The sequence below is a fragment of the Jatropha curcas genome, chromosome 11 (genome assembly GCF_041381405.1).
Source record: "Jatropha curcas cultivar XTBG-Jc1 chromosome 11, XTBG_Jcur_1.0, whole genome shotgun sequence".
In the NCBI taxonomy this organism is placed as follows: Eukaryota; Viridiplantae; Streptophyta; class Magnoliopsida; order Malpighiales; family Euphorbiaceae; genus Jatropha; species Jatropha curcas.
The window spans coordinates 5,851,867-5,870,869 of record NC_143161.1 but is presented as its reverse complement, the minus strand read 5'-3'; the positions used below and the strand labels follow the sequence as shown (position 1 = coordinate 5,870,869).

General features: G+C 33.3%; 4 protein-coding genes across 14 annotated transcripts; 2 read left to right on the top strand and 2 right to left on the bottom strand.

The window, feature by feature from the left end:
- Positions 1 to 120: 120 nt before the first annotated feature.
- LOC105632290 (NADH dehydrogenase [ubiquinone] iron-sulfur protein 8-B, mitochondrial) lies at positions 121 to 3,559 on the bottom strand. The gene is made up of 8 exons (XM_012214644.3): positions 3,362 to 3,559; positions 2,442 to 2,520; positions 1,924 to 1,977; positions 1,734 to 1,825; positions 1,539 to 1,652; positions 797 to 864; positions 583 to 694; positions 121 to 480 (listed from the first exon to the last, which is right to left on the bottom strand). Exons 1-8 carry the CDS (start codon positions 3,413 to 3,415, stop codon positions 385 to 387), a joined length of 669 nt encoding a protein of 222 aa, XP_012070034.1. The 5' UTR covers positions 3,416 to 3,559; the 3' UTR covers positions 121 to 384.
- Positions 3,560 to 3,663: 104 nt separating this feature from the next.
- On the top strand, positions 3,664 to 6,425 carry LOC105632275 (envelope glycoprotein). 5 transcript variants are annotated; one of them, XR_005176937.2, is made up of 4 exons: positions 3,664 to 3,916; positions 4,128 to 4,246; positions 4,708 to 4,795; positions 5,982 to 6,425. XR_005176937.2 is itself a non-coding variant. In XM_012214616.4 (4 exons), exons 1-3 carry the CDS (start codon positions 3,768 to 3,770, stop codon positions 4,768 to 4,770), a joined length of 288 nt encoding a protein of 95 aa, XP_012070006.1. In that variant the 5' UTR covers positions 3,666 to 3,767; the 3' UTR covers positions 4,771 to 4,795; positions 5,982 to 6,425. The 5 variants fall into 5 exon arrangements, 4 of the variants coding, with proteins under 4 accessions (XP_012070015.1, XP_020534570.1, XP_012070006.1 ...); XM_012214616.4 differs by having other exon boundaries at positions 3,666 to 3,916; positions 4,751 to 4,795; XM_012214625.4 differs by lacking the exon at positions 4,708 to 4,795.
- A 3,122-nt stretch (positions 6,426 to 9,547) lies between these two features.
- Positions 9,548 to 13,187, top strand: LOC105632244 (uncharacterized protein At1g01500). 6 transcript variants are annotated; one of them, XM_020678894.3, is made up of 4 exons: positions 9,548 to 9,983; positions 10,872 to 10,965; positions 11,063 to 11,874; positions 12,647 to 13,187. In XM_020678894.3, the coding sequence occupies exons 3-4, from the start codon at positions 11,167 to 11,169 to the stop codon at positions 12,866 to 12,868; spliced, it is 930 nt and encodes a 309-aa protein (XP_020534553.1). In that variant the 5' UTR covers positions 9,548 to 9,983; positions 10,872 to 10,965; positions 11,063 to 11,166; the 3' UTR covers positions 12,869 to 13,187. The 6 variants fall into 6 exon arrangements, with proteins under 6 accessions (XP_020534553.1, XP_037491375.1, XP_020534555.1 ...); XM_037635447.2 differs by having other exon boundaries at positions 10,872 to 10,976; XM_020678896.3 differs by lacking the exon at positions 10,872 to 10,965 and having other exon boundaries at positions 9,548 to 9,946.
- Positions 13,188 to 14,055: 868 nt separating this feature from the next.
- Positions 14,056 to 17,195, bottom strand: LOC105632238 (BTB/POZ domain-containing protein At1g63850). 2 transcript variants are annotated; one of them, XM_037635446.2, is made up of 2 exons: positions 15,831 to 17,183; positions 14,056 to 14,539 (listed from the first exon to the last, which is right to left on the bottom strand). In XM_037635446.2, exons 1-2 carry the CDS (start codon positions 17,094 to 17,096, stop codon positions 14,267 to 14,269), a joined length of 1,539 nt encoding a protein of 512 aa, XP_037491374.1. In that variant the 5' UTR covers positions 17,097 to 17,183; the 3' UTR covers positions 14,056 to 14,266. The 2 variants fall into 2 exon arrangements, with proteins under 2 accessions (XP_037491374.1, XP_089571985.1); XM_089715859.1 differs by lacking the exon at positions 14,056 to 14,539 and adding an exon at positions 14,601 to 15,102 and having other exon boundaries at positions 15,831 to 17,195.
- Between the last annotated feature and the right edge of the window lie 1,808 nt (positions 17,196 to 19,003).

Below are 19,003 nucleotides of genomic sequence, written 5' to 3'. Positions count from 1 at the left end.
CAGCGGCCCATTACAATTTTTTCATTCCAAACATCTTAACATTGCAATAGAAAAGTCTAAAGATTGATGAGGTTCATTTCCTTTAATTCCAATGCATCAAAAATTGCAATTAGCCCTGAGTTTCTAAAGCCCAAAAGCATCAATCAGGCCGAATAGGCTGGCCACTAAATGCTCATTATCATTAAGTCAGAAATTCTACAAACAGATATAATGATCCTTGCATTTGAAGTTTCATCCATCACTTTCAGTTTTAACATGTAGCAGGAACAACAAATTCAACAAGAAACATTACACAACAAAAAAATTTTAATACAAATCTTCAAGACCCATATACAGATCTTTTATTTTGCAAATGAAAATTTTAGTATGCACTGGTAAGAAAGATCAACGATAAAGGCTCTCTGATCTCAGGTTCTCTGCAATCTCAGTTTCCCATCGGTCACCATTCTCAAGTAGCTTCTCTTTGTCATACAAAAGTTCCTGCAATGCATTTAAATTTTAAGCAATGATTTTTTTCTTCTTTAGCGAGTATAATTTAAGTATAAATCCAAGTAAGCTAATGATAGACAAAATGAAATTAACCTCATGAGTCTCTGTAGCAAATTCAAAGTTGGGTCCCTCAACAATTGCATCAACAGGACATGCCTCTTGGCAGAAGCCACAGTAGATGCATTTTGTCATGTCAATATCATACCTGTAGAATCATGACTTGTGCATATGAGAGAGAGAGAGAGAGAGAGAGAGAGAGAGAGAGAGAGGTCAAAAGAGAGAAAAGAGGAACAACTAAACTGCTCACCTAGTTGTCCTCCGGCTCCCATCTTCACGTTCCTCGGCCTCTATTGTGATTGCTTGTGCAGGACAGATCTGGAAAACAACCAAGCCTATAAAAAAGACAATACATATAACAAGACAGTATATAATGAAGGAAGATACAGCCTGTGGATTTTCAGAAGGAACTAATTCAAAAGATAGTTAACAATAAACAGACATCATATACATAACCTCTCACAATTTATAATAGGGTATAGCGGTCAACATTATTTTACCACAGCAGACAATTTAAATTAAAACTGCAATAAGTTTGAGCCCCATGGACCTAGAAATGCAAAAGAGGCGAACAGAAAATACAGCAAACACATGCACACAAAAGAAATATTACAGTAAACTAACTGCATAAAGCTTCAAGCATGTGAAACTGCACAAAATGTACATTACTACAATCTTCTATGTTTCCAAAGAAGAACAATGATAGGAATGACAGGTTAATCAAAGTTTGGGGTGATTCAACATAATTTCCCTTCATATTTAGCCTAGTTAACTTTGGACATTCCAATCTAGAGATTGCTTCAACTAGGATCTAGTGTAACAACAGCACAAATAGTAATTTGCATTCATTACTCCTGAAATCATTGTCTATCAGAATAAAATAGTCCAATTTAGAAAACAGGTACCATTGCATATCTTACTTTCTAGAAGCATTCCTTATCAGAATCGACAGAGTTTCATTTAAAGTAAGCATAATGGATTTTCTTTCTTACAGCTTCACAGAGTTTGCAGGCAATGCAACGTTCCTCTCCAGTTGGATATCGTCGGAGCGCATGCTCACCACGAAACCGGGGGCTTAAAGGACCCTTCTCAAATGGGTAATTGATCTGCACAATAGAAGGTATTGTTTGTATCACGATGCACCAATACCATGCCACAGTAGCAGGAAACCAGCAATGAAAACTTACAGTAACTTTCCTTTCGAAGAAATACTTCAACGTTAAGTTCAAACCACGAACCATTTCAGTAAGAAATAGTGTGTTTATGCTTCGCTCAAAAACTGCACGTACTCAAAAGCATTAGGAACTAACCCTTATATGAAATAGCAATGAAGTCAAACCAAATATAAAAATTATATTTCAGAGAAAAAGTTATTACCAGAACTCCAGTCCTTGGAGATCTCCTTTGCTAGCTGCTCTCTTTCTTCATCCTCTACAGTAAGCAAATGAGAAGAAAATACATGAGCCATAAATAACACAAATGTAGCATAAAATATTGTCATCAAACATGTGTTATCCAATGGTTGTTGTAAGTGATTTACTAGGGACTTTCTGTCTTCAGGCTAATCTCTAAGGAAGATCCTTCCAAAATCCTAAATTCAACACACTCTTCTTTATTTATGTGGACATTCCACAATAAAAAGCTAAAACAAGTATGTAATATGACGGATACAATGCAGAGTTGCTATTACTAATTTCATTTTAGGTGGGTTCTCAGATATATAACGTACGACTATGTTCCTTTGAGATGATTATACTTCTAGGAATAGTCCACAAGCATCTTTAGTACAACCTTCTACAATCCAAAAGTTCAATCAAATGCCTACCCCCAACCCAATAAATAAAAGGAAAAGCCCTTCAGAGAGAGAGAGAGATTTATAGCAGATCAAAACAAACCTTTCTTGGTAGAAAATGAGTGTGCACTAGATTGTAGTGCATGCTGGTGTGAGCCCGGAAATAGTTGTCCAGATACAAGCTAAACACACGAATCATATATTAACAATGATGAGGAAAGGAAATGCTTACAGCATTATGAAAGTAGACAAATGAGCTAAGAGAGAAAAAATTATCAATTAATATCATAATGAATTCATGAAAGTGGTAAAATGGAAGGATCTGCGATTGCAACATGGTGGCTGCATTAACACCATCAACTTCAAAAAGGAAGCGCAAAAAAGGTCAGACATTAAAATTACGCCAGTAACATTTGCTATATTTTAAAAGTTATTCCAAAGCATACGCTACTGAGCTATCCTTTCAGACCTTATAATGATAAATATCTTTATGCGCCATCACAAGCCACTGTTTGATTAACCTAACAATTACGTTAATGTTTTGCAAGTTAATTATGGAGCCTATGAAAAAGAATCAGTTTGAAGTATAAAGCATACACAGTTATGGTGACACGTAAAATTCCAGTAACAAGAAACAGTCATGTCCATACACATTTTACCTATTGGATATGCAGAGCCAGAAAATCAAACGCAAAATATAAATTGGATTTTAAAATCATGTCCGTACAAATCATGAGATTCTCTCCAATAGAAATTGGATTTTAAAATTCATTGGCAATCGGAGAGGATTTGAATCTACCAAACCAGCCATAACATTACACCACATATCAGTTTATAAATGCGAAACCAAAATTAAACAGAAAATTGAAAAAGGAACGGATACTAGCCTCGACTTGCAAATAGGAATCCGTTTAAGAATCAAACATTTATACAAATTTCCTCATTTCCTACATTCTGTTAGAAACTACACAAGAGCAAGGGAAATGAGAAAAGAAAGAAAGTTAGGGCAAAAAAAGTTCTTACAAGCCGACGAGCGCGAAGCGCGGAGATAGACTTGCGAGCTAAGATCGCAGCCATTAGAGTATTACCGACAGGAGTGAAGACGATTGGAAATTCCTCCTCTTCTTCTTCGCTGCGATTTGAAAGCAATAAGCAATTACTGAAACCACCTGACAAATTGGGGCATCCGAATTTGTTTTTCTTTTTCCTTTTTCTTTATTGAGTTGCGGTTAGCGGAGTCGGTTTATATATTTAACGGTGCGTTTTGGTCCTGTATAAAATGATGCGTTTTACATTGTAAGACGTCGTTTAATATATTTGCAAACCCCTTCAGTCTCAATTGTAGGGTTTAAGCGATGGTTCCCTCACAGTTGCCTATCTGGCTTTCGAAATCCCTTTGACTCAATCCTTCTACCTTTTGTGCACAGGAATGGCATCGTTTTGCAGATCAGCTTTAATGGCGGGCTCAAGGTCCATAGCGGCTCGGTCTAGAACCCTAACCCAAAAAACCTTAAACTCAAACTCCTTTTCCTCTCCTTTCTCTTCGCAATCAACGCGAGCCATCCCCAACGCTTCAAGGTATGATTTCCCACTTCCTAAAAGAAAACTGCTTCCAAATCCCTATATGTATCGCTTAAATTTTGAACACGAAAGTAGTCTTTTTTATGGAAATTAGCTTCGGAATTGGTAATTAAGTAATGATAATAGTTAAAGTACCATTTTTTTTTTTAATTTTGATGGTCGATTTTCGCTTCTGACTTCACTATATTTTTTTCTGTTTGCTTTATAGGGTTGTGTCGGTTTTGGGGAGCGTGGAGTCACTGATGCCGCTTCACAGCGCCATTGCGAGTGCTAGGCTCAAATCCAGCATCGCTGTTGATTCCTCTTGCTGGAGCTGGCTTTCTCAAGGTAATTTTATTTTACAATTTTGATTTCTGTCCTTTTATTTTTCTTTTCCATAATTATGCTTCCTTTCGCTTGTTCCATTGTTTGACTGCCATTATCTGAACTCAATTATAATTTTTAGTTTAGTCTCTTGCTTACACCTTAAATGTGTTATAGACATCAGAAACACATGATTCTCTGTTTATTTTCCTAATGTGCAATGGTTAACTAAAACTATTATATTATGTTTGCTTTTGAAAATTATAGCAAACAATTATTAGGGTATGCTGTTGAAAAGTAGAGTTAAGTGTTGCAAAACTAAAAGAAATGACTAAAAGAAAATGACTAATTACCCAGCAATGCATTTATTTTTTCAACTATGCTCTTTTTTTTCCCCAGAACGAGATTCAAGGGAATTGAATTGTTTTTTTATCTGTTTAATTGATGTCATGCATTAATGGATTTTGTATTTCTTAATCAACCAGCAATTGCGGTTGCTTGACTTATTTCTTCTACTACATGCAATAGGGCTTGCAACACCATTGTGACAGAATGCCGGATCAATGTTGGATGGTAAAGGACAACAAATCGTTTTTAATTCTGAAATTCAGTTTTTAGTGACACAGTGAATGCAAACTTGTTTAACCAAATGCTGTTGTCCTTTTCAATGTTATTATCTTTTCGTCAACCCCTTTCATGTATGCAGAGAAGAGTGTACTATGGAGTTTGCTGATTGCTAGTGGCTTTATGGGTTCTTGGATTTTTTTTTTTTCTTTTCAAATTTACCATGTATTGAGATGTGAAGAAGTAATCCAGCTATATAATCCACTGCTTTAACTAATTAAATAAATTAAAGAGCATGTGTAGTGTTGACTGCTTTAGATGCAATAAAAAATGTACCTTTTCCTTCAAATTGTAACAAGATATTATTGTTTGTGTCTTTTAGTTTTAGTCATCAACAGATCATATTGCATATGTTAGAGATGTTTGAACTGTGGAGATGGAAGATTTCTGAAATTAGAATCATAGAATTTCAAAACTTAGAATATTTTAAAATTTAAGCTTCTTTACCAGTGTGGAAAATAAAGACTATGGTCTTTGAATTGCTGAACTGATTATAGATTTAGCAAGCAAATGAAGAATGAAGAGAGCGTCAAACATGAAATTTCTGTCTCTAAAAGCTTTTAGGTTAATTCAATTGTTTTTGTACTTGTGTTGCTCTTTAGCCCATTGACTCAATCTCTTGCAATTGAAATTTAAGGAATGACGTCCTACTTGCATAATTTCTAATCCAGTTTTGATCCTTTATCTTTCAATATTTGCCCTGGTGGCATAGTTATCAGATGCTATGCAAGCATTGTCCCTCTTAGAAACTACAAGTATTTATCCAATTGCTGCATGTCATGTCATTGATGTCATATTACCTGAATGCCAGATGGTATAGGCATGATCTGGAATCTGTCCATCCTCAGATGGAGTGTTCATTTCACATTCAAAAACATTATTGAGTTATTAGATGAAATTAGAAATAACGGCAATTTTAATAATTCTTGTTCCTTTTGTTGTGGACTATGCCAAGTTGTCATTTCCCCCTCTTAATTTGCCTGATTAGCTTATATTCTTCCTGTTTCACTTTCCTTTTTAAACATGTCTTAAGCTTTATGTAGTCAACCAAATTTCATAATTATTGTTCAAAATTTTCTCCAGTACTGATTTCTTCTCTTTTTTTTTTTTTTTTTCTTTCATTGGCATTTCCTAGATTTTGCAGTTCCTCGGTGACAAAGGTTTTGGTAATTTCAAACAAAATTGGCTTGCTTTTGAGCAGTCTTTCTTCCTCCTATGTTGGTTCTTCCGTCCTTTTGCCGTTTCATTTCTACTGATGGCTATTTGCATCGCATAAGTCATTGATTGGGTGGGGTCAATTTTTAGTATGGGTTGTGGGCATGCCTTCTTTTTTTGAGGTGGAAAGTCAAGGTCTTCCAAAAATGTGTTCATCAGCTTGCACACTCTGGTCTGTTGACAGTATTTATTTTCTTGGCTCTTCTTTTTATTTATTTTTCAAAGTTAATAGGCTTGACTCTTAACCTACACAGATCAACTGGAGAACATGAGAAGTTATTTGTATCGAATTGCTATATGTTGGAATCACTAGGATCTGTATTTTCTGGGCTAGGAAGCATGCATCTACCTATTATTTTATTAACTTTGCAAATTCATTAGTTATGCATTAGAATTGAACCAATGATCTATGAATATCGCACGACTTTCAGGATTTTTGGAGTTGGAGAAGGATTTTGATGATGTTTCTGATTGTATGTTTTGAGTTTTCAACTAATCATACCCTTCCGATTTTTGAAATGAAGTGCAAATATCATCATATTTTCAGAAAAAGCCTTTAACTTGTATGCTGTGTGTTGAAATCTGAAATCCACTTGCAAGGAATTCCGTTTTCAGGGATGTGAGATCTAATGTCCCAAGAAAGTTTGTAGGTTAATTTGCCTGCTATGTCCAACCCCAAAATGTTAATAGAATCGTAATCTTGTTATGGCTGTTAGAGACTTATTCCCAAGTCCCAATTGTTGCAAAACTGAATGGCTTTCTTATTTTCAAACAGAACCTGTCGTGTTTTATACTTTCAGCTGGCTTGATGGAAGAAAATTAGGCTTGAATCTTGCAGGGCCATCCTTTCCTGTTTTTCTTCAAGTGGTTATGAAAGATGTTGAAATTGGGGATTACTAGTTGACATTAAATCTTTCTGATTTTTGTCATTGTAGGCTAATGAAACATAGCACTCACTCATATGGTGAAAAGAGGGTGAATGGGTGGAGGTTATTAACCTTTCCCAATCAGGGGGTTTAGACCAAAGATTGTATGTTAGGATTTCTTTTGCAAAGGAATAGTTTATAACCATCAAAGATAATCAACTGCTTCCACCGTAAATTGCAGCAGAACTGTTCCCTTGCCTGCCAAATATTTTTTATATCTTACAAACCTTACCGGTGTTAACTTTTCATAAACCGCCACTTAAAAAGCTACTTTAAAAATTATTGTTGAATACAGCTTTCAATTTGTAAAATAAAATTATTGTTGAATACAGTTTTCAATTTGTAAAATTATTTAATCGAACACTTTAACTTATAATATTAGATTAATTAAGCACTTATTAAATAGTTGAAAAATATAAAATTATTGTTTTAAAGTTATTTTAACCATGTATGAAAATAATAGTTCGAATATAAAAGTCAAAACTCCAAAAACTATCTTTTTTTAAAGTATAAAATTATTTGTTATCAATATGAAAAATTCACAATATTATCAAAATTTATAAATTTAAACGTGTGACATGTCGTCCATAAAATTCTTGTAAAGTTCAAAACAAGCCCTTGGAGTTTTTCTTGGAAATTAGATTTAAGTTGAATTCTAGTTTCTAAGCTTTGCTAGGATTGGATTGATTGGTGAATGTTTTAACTTATATATTATATAGAATTCATTAACAATGTGTTGTTCATTCTTTTTCAAACACTATCCATTACAAAAGGAAGGTTGATGGATGCCAACCAAAAAATATCTCTATATCATATGTCATTGTCATGGATAATATAAAACAAGACTACGATGTAATATCATGGCAAACAAATTTTATAAAATATTCATCTAAAAAACTAATTTATAAAATATAATATAATAAATTTTTAGAAAGGCCAAATGTATGATTAATACCGAAATAATTAAAAAGTCATTTAATAAATATAACAATTTCATGTTTGTTATCAAACAAATTGTGGGTATTAATAAAATGTAAAACATTTCCACATGGAAAATACGATATACACGTTGAACTTATGTCATGGCAACGTATTAGGTGTCATATTATACTTATTTGCGTACACTTTAATAATGTTTTAGAAAATACACATTTTTTTTACACTATAAGGAACTAGTATAATTATTTTTTTTATAAAAATTATATATATCTTTTTTTTTAATCACGAAATATTCAGGATCATATCCGTTTAAAAATTAAATAACTTAATTATTCTCTATAGGAGATAAGTAAAGAGTTGGCTCATGACGATTTTACAAATATAAAATTATATATATTTGTGTACAAAAGAAAATATGAAAATTTGTGTTATTTCATTTAATATTTCGTAAAAGAATTATTAAGTAACATTATCCCATACAATTTTATATATTATATAATTTGTTAATATTGCTAGACAACAATTTTGTAACAATTAACAAATAATTCCTAATACAATTTGATATATATATATATATATATATATATATATATATTTCATTTGAAGATGAATTTTAATTAAATTAATTAATACGAATCTAAACATATTATAATTCAACTCTCAATATCTTTTTTTCTTCCTTTCTTCTAATGACTTAAATTGAGTGGTACACCAAAATATTTAGATACGTTAAATTTGAAATTTATTGTTTCATACCTTATTCATCCATTCATGATAAGTCCAGTTTACCCGTTTAGGGAACATCATAACTTTTAAGTATAAAAATTTCAAATTTCACGTTTATACTTAAAATAAGAATTTTTTGAATTTTCATATTTAGATTTTTTATTTTCCTGACTTTAAAAGGAAAGTTACTCCAACTTGAATATTAAAAAAAAAAAATTCATAAAAATGGCTTGTATAATTTAACGGGATATTTAATTATAATTTCAAATTTTAACTAAAACTTTATTATAGTTATGGCACAGGTGGCTCGTTCATTTACTAAAGTTATTTAATAAAATTTTTCTTCTATTCTTCAAAAAAAAAAAAAAAAGAGTTTATTAGAAGTGATAAATTTCAACAAGAAAAGGGTAATTAATTAATCCAATTAAAGGTAAATGTTTCAAATTAAAATTAAAAATTATACAAATAAATAAAATAATACTCATTCATGATTTGACTGTATAAGATTGACAATAAATTATTCTAAAAAAAGATTTGATCAATAAAGTAGATGATATTAGATCTATTCATCTAGTAAAAAACATACCATGTGAAATTATTTGAAACTTATCAAATAAAAATTATTTCTTTTTCTTTTTTTTTTTTTTTTTGAGAAAAAAAATATATCATTCTTTTTTTTTAAAAGGAGTATTCCATTTGTAATTGAACTTTAATCATTGAATTATATCCATAAAATAAAGAGCAAACACAACCTTTTTAAATAAACTTATAAGAAAAAACCTAACCTATTTAACAACCATAACCTAATTAAAATCTAATTTTCTTGTACCTAAGTATAGCATTAAAGAAAAAAAAAAATTGTCGGTTAAAGAAAGACTAAATGTCCTTTTCAATTCAATCGGCCTTGTGAGTTGTGAACTTGCAGATTTTTTCTTTCTTCCTCGTATAAGATTTCAAGAATATCAAAATATAGTCATCCCCTTCTCGAATGTAACATTACCCTTGGAAAACAAACTATAAACGATCACCCAATTATTGCAACTTGAATTCTTACTTAAATTTGATCAAATCAAGGACAACCCAGTTTTGTTTCTTCAACTTGAAGAACTTTATTTTTTTTAAAAAAAAAAGAGATTTCCTACGGATCAGATAGAATTAAGTTTGTGGGTTTGGGTTGTCCACTCGTCCTCTTGTTCTTGATCATTTTTTTTTCCTAAGAAAAATCAAAATCACTCTTCATTATTTGAATTAGACACAAGTTACACAACCTTCATCAGGGACCTCAAATTCAATGGTAAGGGATGCCCGAAGGCCAAGGAAACGCACTAAGTGTGAGTTTTTATGGGTAATAAAATGATGCGATCTTGTTTGTTTCTGTTACATTACACACTCAAAAGAAAAGGAGACAGCCTTTTCAGTAATTAAACGCTCAAAAGGAAAAAAAAAAAGATAGAGAGAGCATTGTCTATACTTTTATGTGACACTCATAATTTGTCTTCTATTGCCACAATTTCATTGGGATATGTGAGGATTTGCTTTTGTTCTATAATATCAATCAGAGGTAGGTTTTAGTCTTCGGTGTATCTGTAACTGTAAATGGAATTGCAGCTTTATTTTTTATGCTTTAATTGGGTGTAGATTTCTTTGTGATTAATTTTTCATTGCAATTAAACAATTAATATGTACTATTCATTTGCTTATCCTGGTTTCTTTTTAGATTTTCTGTATTGAGTAGTTGAGTTTGGTTGATCCTTTCTTTCACTTCAAATTATGAGTTAATCAGTTTGACAAGACACAAGTTTTGATTTTTCCTTTTTTTTTTTTTTAATTTTTGTTTTTATTTTATTATTCCTATCAGGAGGGACTGTCATTTATTGGGTATCAACGTTTAGATATTTGTACTTTTCTCTAGTTTGTTTCTCATCGTCTTATCACTTTATCTTTTTGTTTCTGCTTCTGCTATCATTGCTGTTTCCTTCTTGGCTCTCCCTTTCTAAACCTGTTTCCTGTTAATTGTTCTTTTCACACCCTTTTTCTTTAATTCTCCCTCACCTTGTTAGTTGCATGCCTCTCTCTCTTTTTGCTGGGATTTCTTTCAAAAATTTCAATTGGCTTTTAAGTGAAACAGTATATATATTTTCGTATTTCAATGTAGATTACTTAGCTTGATTAAATCATATAGGGTAGTTAGATTGAATCTTCTCTATTTTTCCATGTAGTTTGCTTTGTTCACCTCCATTGTTTAAAGCAGTTGGATTGAATACTTTCAGGCTCAATTCTTTATCTTCTTCTTGTTCTTTTCTCTTCCTGTGTGTAAGTAGCAGGTTTGTGGCTTCTGGTTCCTTGTACTTACAATGACCAGCTTATTTTCTTGACATGTTGTCAATTCACTTTGTTAACATGGATGCAGGTTATTTTCTCTCACGAGAGTTTTTCCAAAATAGATTTTGCCAAGTCTAGTGCGAATCAAAGTAGAAGAATTTAATTGAGGAGGAAGATAATATCTTTCTAGCCATGGAGAATTCCCATAGAATATCTAATGGAAATGGAAATGGGGTGTTGGATAATGGACATACAAAACACACTCCTTATCAACCTAGCATTAAGGTATCATTACCGTGGCTTGATTTGAGAGTATTTTACGTTCGTGTTAGCAAATGTGAGATTGATGACTCAACTCCCCAGTTCCTTACAGTAACCCACATTCCATTACATCCTGATACTGTTATAGAAGTTAATGGTATTCGAATTTCTGTCAACTACGATGGGCCAGCGATCCTTCTCAGAAGAGATAGGTTGGATAGGAAATCAGAAGAAGCTACATTTGTTAGCACCGATAGTATAAGGATTAGTGGGGGTGTGAGGTTTGAGGTTTTTGATAAGAATGTTTTCGTGTTATCCGGAGTACTTGAATTGTGTTATAACAATGGTATTATGGGGGAATCAAGAAGTCATACTCAGAAGTGGAGCATGAATTGTGAATCAGAAGTGACTGTAAGCGCTAGCTTCCTGAAGGCAAAACAATATGCCAGTCCAGAATCAGCTTCACCTACAGTTGAGGTGTATGTTGCAGGATCCTTTTTAGGCACTCCAATTATCTTAACTAAGACTTTGCAGTTCAATTCTCGGAAAAAGCTGATGAGAAAAGGCCTATTAGATTCTATACCAGAATATGAGGTAACTGAAGGTCCAGACTATGACCCTTCCAGGATTCCTTTACAGGTATGTCTTGATTCAGTAATGAAATTGCAGGGAAAATTCACTCTTTTGTATCTGGGATGCTTTGTTCTTGTTTTCTTTATTAAAACACTGACCTTAAATGCGGTTAATCTCAATTCCATATAGCAAACCTAAAATAACTAGTTCAACTGATATGGTTTCTGGAACATGTTTTTATGCAATGTTATCCTTTATCTTTTATTTCGTATTGTTCACATTATCCATTGCAATTTGACAGAGCAGCATGATAAACGCATTTCGGTTACATTTCCTACAAAATGAAATTCTATTTTTTGTTATATTCTATTTTTTTACGTGTTGCACGTGTGCAATGAATTGCTCAGGATGTTCATTACTACTTTATGATTGAATCTCTGTGGAGGACTATATAGCAGAAACTGTTCAAAATAATTTAAAGAATATTTTTGACAACATGGTTTGATTATATACTATACCACGCAAGTGTTGCACTGAGCTTTGAATTTTCGCATAAGGTGACAAGTATAATGCAAAGATGTACTACTTTGTAATAAAGTGTGTGTAAATTGAAAAATGCTCCTGTAAGTGATGGAGCCTGCTAAAGTAACCCACAAGGTTGTCCTTTTACTCGAGCGGTTTCTTGATCAGCTAGAACACTAAGCAAAAATGAGTGAGAAAGAGCCAAACGTTTCAACGAATACTCCATTGAAATTGTCATTTAGTTTGTGACTATGCCGTTTTGGTTGTCGTTCAGACTTAGACTTCAGAGCTTTAATCTAATTTTTAAATAATGCAGATGTCAGAATACTCAAATCACAAGTCAGAAAATGAAGAATACAGTCACTTTGGAACAGGATATTTAGAAGGTGAAGACGGCGAACTTTCATGGTTCAATGCTGGTGTGAGGGTAGGTGTTGGTATTGGCCTAAGCATTTGCATTGGAATTGGAATTGGTGTGGGGTTGCTAGTTCAAACTTACCAAGGCACCGCCCGCAACTTTAGAAGGCGGCTACTCTAACTAAAGATTGCCCTGATTGTGAATAATCTCATCACATAATTGCATCTGAGCGCAGGCAATGTATAAATTCTAGTTGTTGCATCTGTAATAAAAGATTGATTAAGCCTGTTAAATGTACTGCACCGTCTCCGCAGCATTTTTCCACCCGATACAGACCCTGTATTTTTAGTTACTATAACCTGCTGTTGCTTCTAAGACGGTGGAGTTCTGGTTTTTCTTTTTGCAAGGGTGTTAATAGCAATGAAATTTCTGTCACATAAAATAGATTTGGATCTCTCGTTAATTTTTTCAAGTTAATATACCTATGTTTACATGAACACATTGCATGGCTTGCTTGATCAATGTTTTAGTTATGGTTTAGTGTTACTACTGTTGTTTTTATATGTATCATTCAGCACCAAGAACATTGTAAATGCCACCAAAACCAAGAAATTGATCCTAAGATCATCAAAATGGAGTCTAGTGCGCTTCAAATCCACTAGACCAAAGTTACTAAACTATCTTGGATATGCACAAGATAGAATCGATGTGGCTTCAAATCCACACAATTAAATCTAAATTGAGAACAGGGATTGATTTGGATGTCGTTTCTTAAATAATAAATCGAGTGTGCAATCCTTATAGATGGAGTACAATGGAATCACTGGAATCGCTTAAGGATTTTACAGGCACATGTAGGATTTAACTTACCCCAATGGACTCATATAGAACAAACATGGTCCAGCACCAAAGAAAAAAAAATAATAATAGTAGTCCAATTGTAGTGAGATCATCTCTAATGTGCAAGTTTGAACCTGCTAGAACATGTAATAGTCGAAATTGCATAGAAATATCTCTAAAAAATGAGAGAATTTGAACCTACTAGAAAATATACTGTGATTCTGATAAGCATGCAGTTGTCATTCTCAAGTTGACAGATTAATTCCGATACACAAGCAACAAAGTTAAGTCTTAAAAGTTAATTAGAAAAAAAAAAAAAAAAAGTTATGCCTAACGACCATATATAGTGGCAATCTTCTATGTACAGCCACGTCACGATTTCCAGTCACAAATCAAAGCAATGCATCAAGAATAAATTTTGACATGCTCTTTAAAAAAAAAAAAGGGATTCCCTTCTAATTGAAACCTAGAATGAAATATGTACATCACATGCCATAGCAAAAACCATGCAATGAAGGCCACCATCATTTTTCAAAAACCATGGGTATTGCCCCAAAATGAAGAGTATAAGAAATGAAGAGAAAGCATATAGTTTTCTCCTGATGCAGATTCGTGGTATATATACAGAGTAAACTATGCGATAATACAAACATCAGAGCATTATACACAATATTGACAAAAATCTAGAATTCAGAAGCAGAGGCTACAGTTCTCAACAAAAAACTGTCCATCTCTCTATCAAAGGTTCCCTTGTGGTGGTTGCATTGCACGGCGGAACCAAGTGTTGAATGCACAGACCAAATGAGGGCAATCTTCAACATTTCGAGTTGAGAAGCTGAGGCACTGCTGCAACAACTCTTGTGCATCTGACATTGGCAGCGTAGAGATAATTCTTAGGAATGTTTCTTCCAGCTCTATGTACAGTGATTTATGACTAGGCGACATCGGTGACACGTTGTCTTTGCATACAATCAGAACAGGAAGCCAGTCCTTTACAAGCTTCATCCTCACCTGCAAGAAAGTACTCCAACTTAACCATCTACTATAGTAACTATGTTGGATGATACAAGGAAATACAATTTATTGAAGGTCCAAGCCGAAGTGTCAAACATAGGTTCCAGTAAGTCAAGTTCTGTAATGGGGATGTTCTGCATGTTAATTCATTTTATGCATTTATATTCTTGGAGTTTTAACAGTAGACACCCCAGCAGATTGCAAAATGCTGGTGCAATGTGGCATCATAAAAAGGAAAGCAGCCAGATTTATCACATTGATTTACATAAAGGCTCAAGTTAGTGCTGTACTTTAAGCAAAAGGGTAGAAATTGCGTTACATAAAGGCTCACATGTAATTATATATATACTTCTTTTTCCAAGCAAGAGGAGGTAAAATTTACTAGAAGTGGGAACTCCGAGAATCTGTATTTGCAAAGTTGAACTTGGAGGATTTTTCTGAAGAATGTACTCGCTCTATTCAAGAAGAATTCCTTAAAAGTCTCCTGCAGTGCTCAACATATTTCATCTTGAATTCTTCAGTTTAAGATTTCTTCACCTTTCCATCCCCAGATCTTCATCCTTGATATTTTCATATCTTATTCAGCATCATAGTTGTATGTCAAACTAAGCAATAATTTTATTCGATTAAATGATTCTATACCTCCAAGTGTCTCAATACCACAACAATACATGACATTTATATTCGTTCCTGGTTTGGTTCTTTCGTTAAACAGATAATGACTTGGTTTTGAAATTTATCCATACAGAACCATGTACACCCTAACACAATCCAAAACTCTATTAGTTACCACCATCGCTACAAAGTTTTTCTAGTCATTATATAGGTAATAAGTTATAAAAAAGAAACAAATTCCTTATTCTGTCACTTTGTTCCATAAAATATAGAAGGATGCAATCTTCATGAATCAAACATTCGCATGAGTTCTTTATATTTGAACAAAAGCATGAGCCTGCCTCAGCTATCTCAACCTTCAGTTAAGCAATATAATATAGCCATTGTGACATTGTAAAAAGTACAGAAAACATGAAACAACCTCCCTAAAAGCACTAAACCTTGATTATAATCAAAATAGGACATTAAGGGTGAAAGGTTAGGCAAGTATACTTCAACATAAGAGATACATATACAAATACCCCCCCCAACATTAAAAGATCATTATAAATGAAAGCAGTGTTTCCTTCCCTTCACAGCAATTTCAATTCTATAATTCTCAATTATTAAAGCTGCAAAGTTTGAACTAATATGCAAATAAGTGGCAGATTGCAATGCAAAGCGAAAAGCATACCTGTCTAGCAGCCAAAATGGTCCCAGCAGCAACCGCATTGGCAAGCTTCAATGTACAACGAAGCACAACAGCAGGAAGACCCGGCACAATATTCCTCCATGCATCATCACGAAACGCACGCTGCAAATCAGCTGTGAAAGCCGACTGCTCACTCCACTCCTTCACCGCACTATCCGCCACCTTCAGCTCAATCATCCTCTCCACCAGCCACAGCAAATGCTTCCCATTAGTCAAGGCCGTGTGCAGATTCAATCTCTGTATTGCCTCCGTCTCATTGTGATCCCCTCTAAAATCAGGACTTGAGTACTCCTCAAGCGATTCCTTCACAATCTTCAAACTCTCCTCAAAAGCTCTCTCCAGAACTCTCCTAGCGGACTCTCTCGACGAAAATTCCCTCAACAATTTAGCCACAAATGCCTTCACGAAAGCCATGTTTGGATGGTTATGAATTGCAGCTAATATCAATCCGTGAAGCATTTCCTCGCACGAATCATCCTTCCCCGGTGAAGTCCTAGCTAAAAGCTCTTGAGATTCCTCTTCACGCAAAAAAGGAATCAAGCTGAGCACACGTTTCTCCTCTTCTTCGCTCCACGGGACCGCTTCCAGGAATTTAACACAATTCTTCACGCAATCTTCGAATAACAACTCTAACGCCACAGGTAGAATATCAAGAGCCGTGGATGCAGAGTTTATTACGGTGGTAAAATCGTCGGTGTAAAGGAGTTCAAGCACGGTTAAATGAACATCCATGGAGCCCTGAGTAGGCTGAACCCCGAATTTGAGAGAGATCAAACTCTTGCCATTGGAATTTGGATAATTGGATTCAATGGCGGAAGAGTTGGGTTGCCAGCGATCAGATAATAGGGCAGAGAAATACTTCGCACGACGGAGGACTTGAGAATGAAGGTAGATCTGGACGTCAGATTGTTCACCGACGGAGGAAAAGCAACCATCACCATCTGTAAAGGGGGCTGTAGCGTCAAGGAAAAGGCGAAGGATGACATCAGCGGTGGTGGGGTCGTTGAACGAGGTGTCGGCGTTGGTGGTGGTAAATGCGTACGATGAATATGAAGTGGAGGATGGAAAGAGAGGATGAGAGGATGTGCGACGGAGCTTCTGGGAGGTTTCTGTGATGGTTTTGTCGGAGAAGGAATCGATGAGAGCTGCGGTGGAGGAGAGGCGCGTGGTGGTGGCGGAGGCGTTGGCGGAGGATAAATAGCGGTGATGTAACACGCGCTGTCGCTTCTTCGGATTTGATGGCATCATCTGATAAGAGGTTTTCGGAGGTATTTCGGGATCAAGATAGAGCGGAGACGATAAGTCACGAGAAGTTTTAAAGTTGATATCAGTAAAAACGTGGCTGCGTGTCTCGGGCGAGTATATTGTTTTGTATAATTAGCGAGTAGGGAAACTTAATAATATTTCAACGGTAGTGCTAATCTGGGAACGGCTTCACTGTCTTCGGTATGGTATGGGCTCTGTTAACAAATTTCGTCGAAACGAATCAATCCCTTTATTTATTATGCAAATTAAAAGTGAGAGAATTTTTTCCCCCAAAATAAGAAATATAATTTCTTTATATTTATAAAATGACTATAAATATTAAAATAATAAATAAATATTCATTTAAAATGGTCAATATTTAGATTTTATATAAATCAAAACATACAAATTATTTACATCGTATCGTTTTATTAATATGTCATTTAGTTATTTACAAATAAACATACCATTTAGTTTTTTAAATTTATATAGCAGAATTAAACACTAAATAACATCTATAAAAAAAAATGTAAATATAAATTTAAAACTTGAGAGAGTATGAATATAAATCAAAATTTGAAAATTCACGAGATCGTGACTTCTCCAACTATCAAAATTATCTCCTATATTTCAATCAAAAACAAAGTTTAATTTAACCTCTAAATTGTGAATAATGATTAAAAATCTATATTTAATCTTTAAGTCATTTAATGAGTCAACTTATAATAAAAGATGCAAATAACAAATTATTAGTATTAAAATTAATAAAAGAGCATGAATTTCACAACATAACTAAAGTGATTAAACCATAAGTTTATTATATATGTGATTTGCAGAATTTGTATCAACTCTCTCTCTCTCATTTGATTTGTATCAAAATCTGATATCTCTCTCCTATGTGATCTCTATTGATCACCCGTTATACGCTCAATCTCATATTTCTCTATTAGCTTTTCTTTTTTCTTCCATCTCTCCACTATTTGCTTCTTGGTTTCTTTATTGATTAGGATTTTATTTTCTAATTCAAACTTAAATTCACAAGAAATGAAATAAAGGGAGCTTGACAATTCTAGAGAGAGTAAAAAAGTTGATTATGGTGATGGGAATAGACATCACATTATAATTTTAATCAAGTTCTGCGAAACTTATAATTTTGAGAAAAAATAATTATCAGAAGAAAAAGATAAAGAGACATCATATATAGAAATAACAATAAGAAAACTGCGAAACTTATGGTTTTGAAAAAAAATAATTATCATAAACAAACATCACAAACAAAAATAATAATAAAAAAAGCAATCTACAAAACACTAATTGTCAGCAACATACCAACTTCTGTAATCGTCAATGGAGATTTTAGTCTCCATTTATTGAAAGATTATGACTTTCTATTTTTTGTATAAAAATTCACAATATTTAACACTTCTAAATTTATAATTTAATTTTTTTTTATATAGATTGGTGAACTTTTTTGTATAATATAATTTTCATTAATAATCTATTTCATAAAAATAATTTTTATTTAATTAAAGATGTAACATTTTGAATTACGATAAAATATTTAAAGTTTATCTATTTATTAATATAAATTATTTTAAAAATTCAAGATTTTATAATGAATAATTTATTATTAATACAAATAGGGATAGAAGAGGAGGATATTTTACATACTTGTTTCGATTTATTTAATGAGAGTGATTATAAATAAGTTTGAAATTAATATAAAAAGTAAAATTACGTGATTGTAGGTATAAATCTTTCAATACCGCTATCCATTGTATCACAGTAGTTTAGTCGGATGTAGCCAGTAATTGTTTGCACGATGTTAGTAAAAAATATATACATTTTAAATAAGTTTGATTTTTGAATTTTAAAATTTATAAATGTTATTAAGGGGCATCCACCCTGCT

Excerpts from the sequence above, each read along its gene's own strand:
- LOC105632290 (XM_012214644.3), bottom strand. The coding sequence starts at position 3,415 with ATGGCTGCGATCTTAGCTCGCAAGTCTATCTCCGCGCTTCGCGCTCGT. Across the intron at positions 1,978-2,441 it reads CTCATTTTCTACCAAGAAAG|AGGATGAAGAAAGAGAGCAG; the intron begins GTTTGTTTTGAT and ends TGCTTACTGTAG. Across the intron at positions 865-1,538 it reads CCTGCAAACTCTGTGAAGCT|ATCTGTCCTGCACAAGCAAT; the intron begins GTAAGAAAGAAA and ends GTTGTTTTCCAG.
- LOC105632275 (XM_012214625.4), top strand. The coding sequence starts at position 3,768 with ATGGCATCGTTTTGCAGATCAGCTTTAATGGCGGGCTCAAGGTCCATA. Across the intron at positions 3,917-4,127 it reads GCCATCCCCAACGCTTCAAG|GGTTGTGTCGGTTTTGGGGA; the intron begins GTATGATTTCCC and ends TTTGCTTTATAG. Across the intron at positions 4,247-5,981 it reads CTGGAGCTGGCTTTCTCAAG|ATTTTGCAGTTCCTCGGTGA; the intron begins GTAATTTTATTT and ends GGCATTTCCTAG.
- LOC105632244 (XM_020678896.3), top strand. The coding sequence starts at position 11,167 with ATGGAGAATTCCCATAGAATATCTAATGGAAATGGAAATGGGGTGTTG. Across the intron at positions 11,875-12,646 it reads CTTCCAGGATTCCTTTACAG|ATGTCAGAATACTCAAATCA; the intron begins GTATGTCTTGAT and ends TAAATAATGCAG.
- LOC105632238 (XM_037635446.2), bottom strand. The coding sequence starts at position 17,096 with ATGATGCCATCAAATCCGAAGAAGCGACAGCGCGTGTTACATCACCGC. Across the intron at positions 14,540-15,830 it reads CCATTTTGGCTGCTAGACAG|GTGAGGATGAAGCTTGTAAA; the intron begins GTATGCTTTTCG and ends ACTTTCTTGCAG.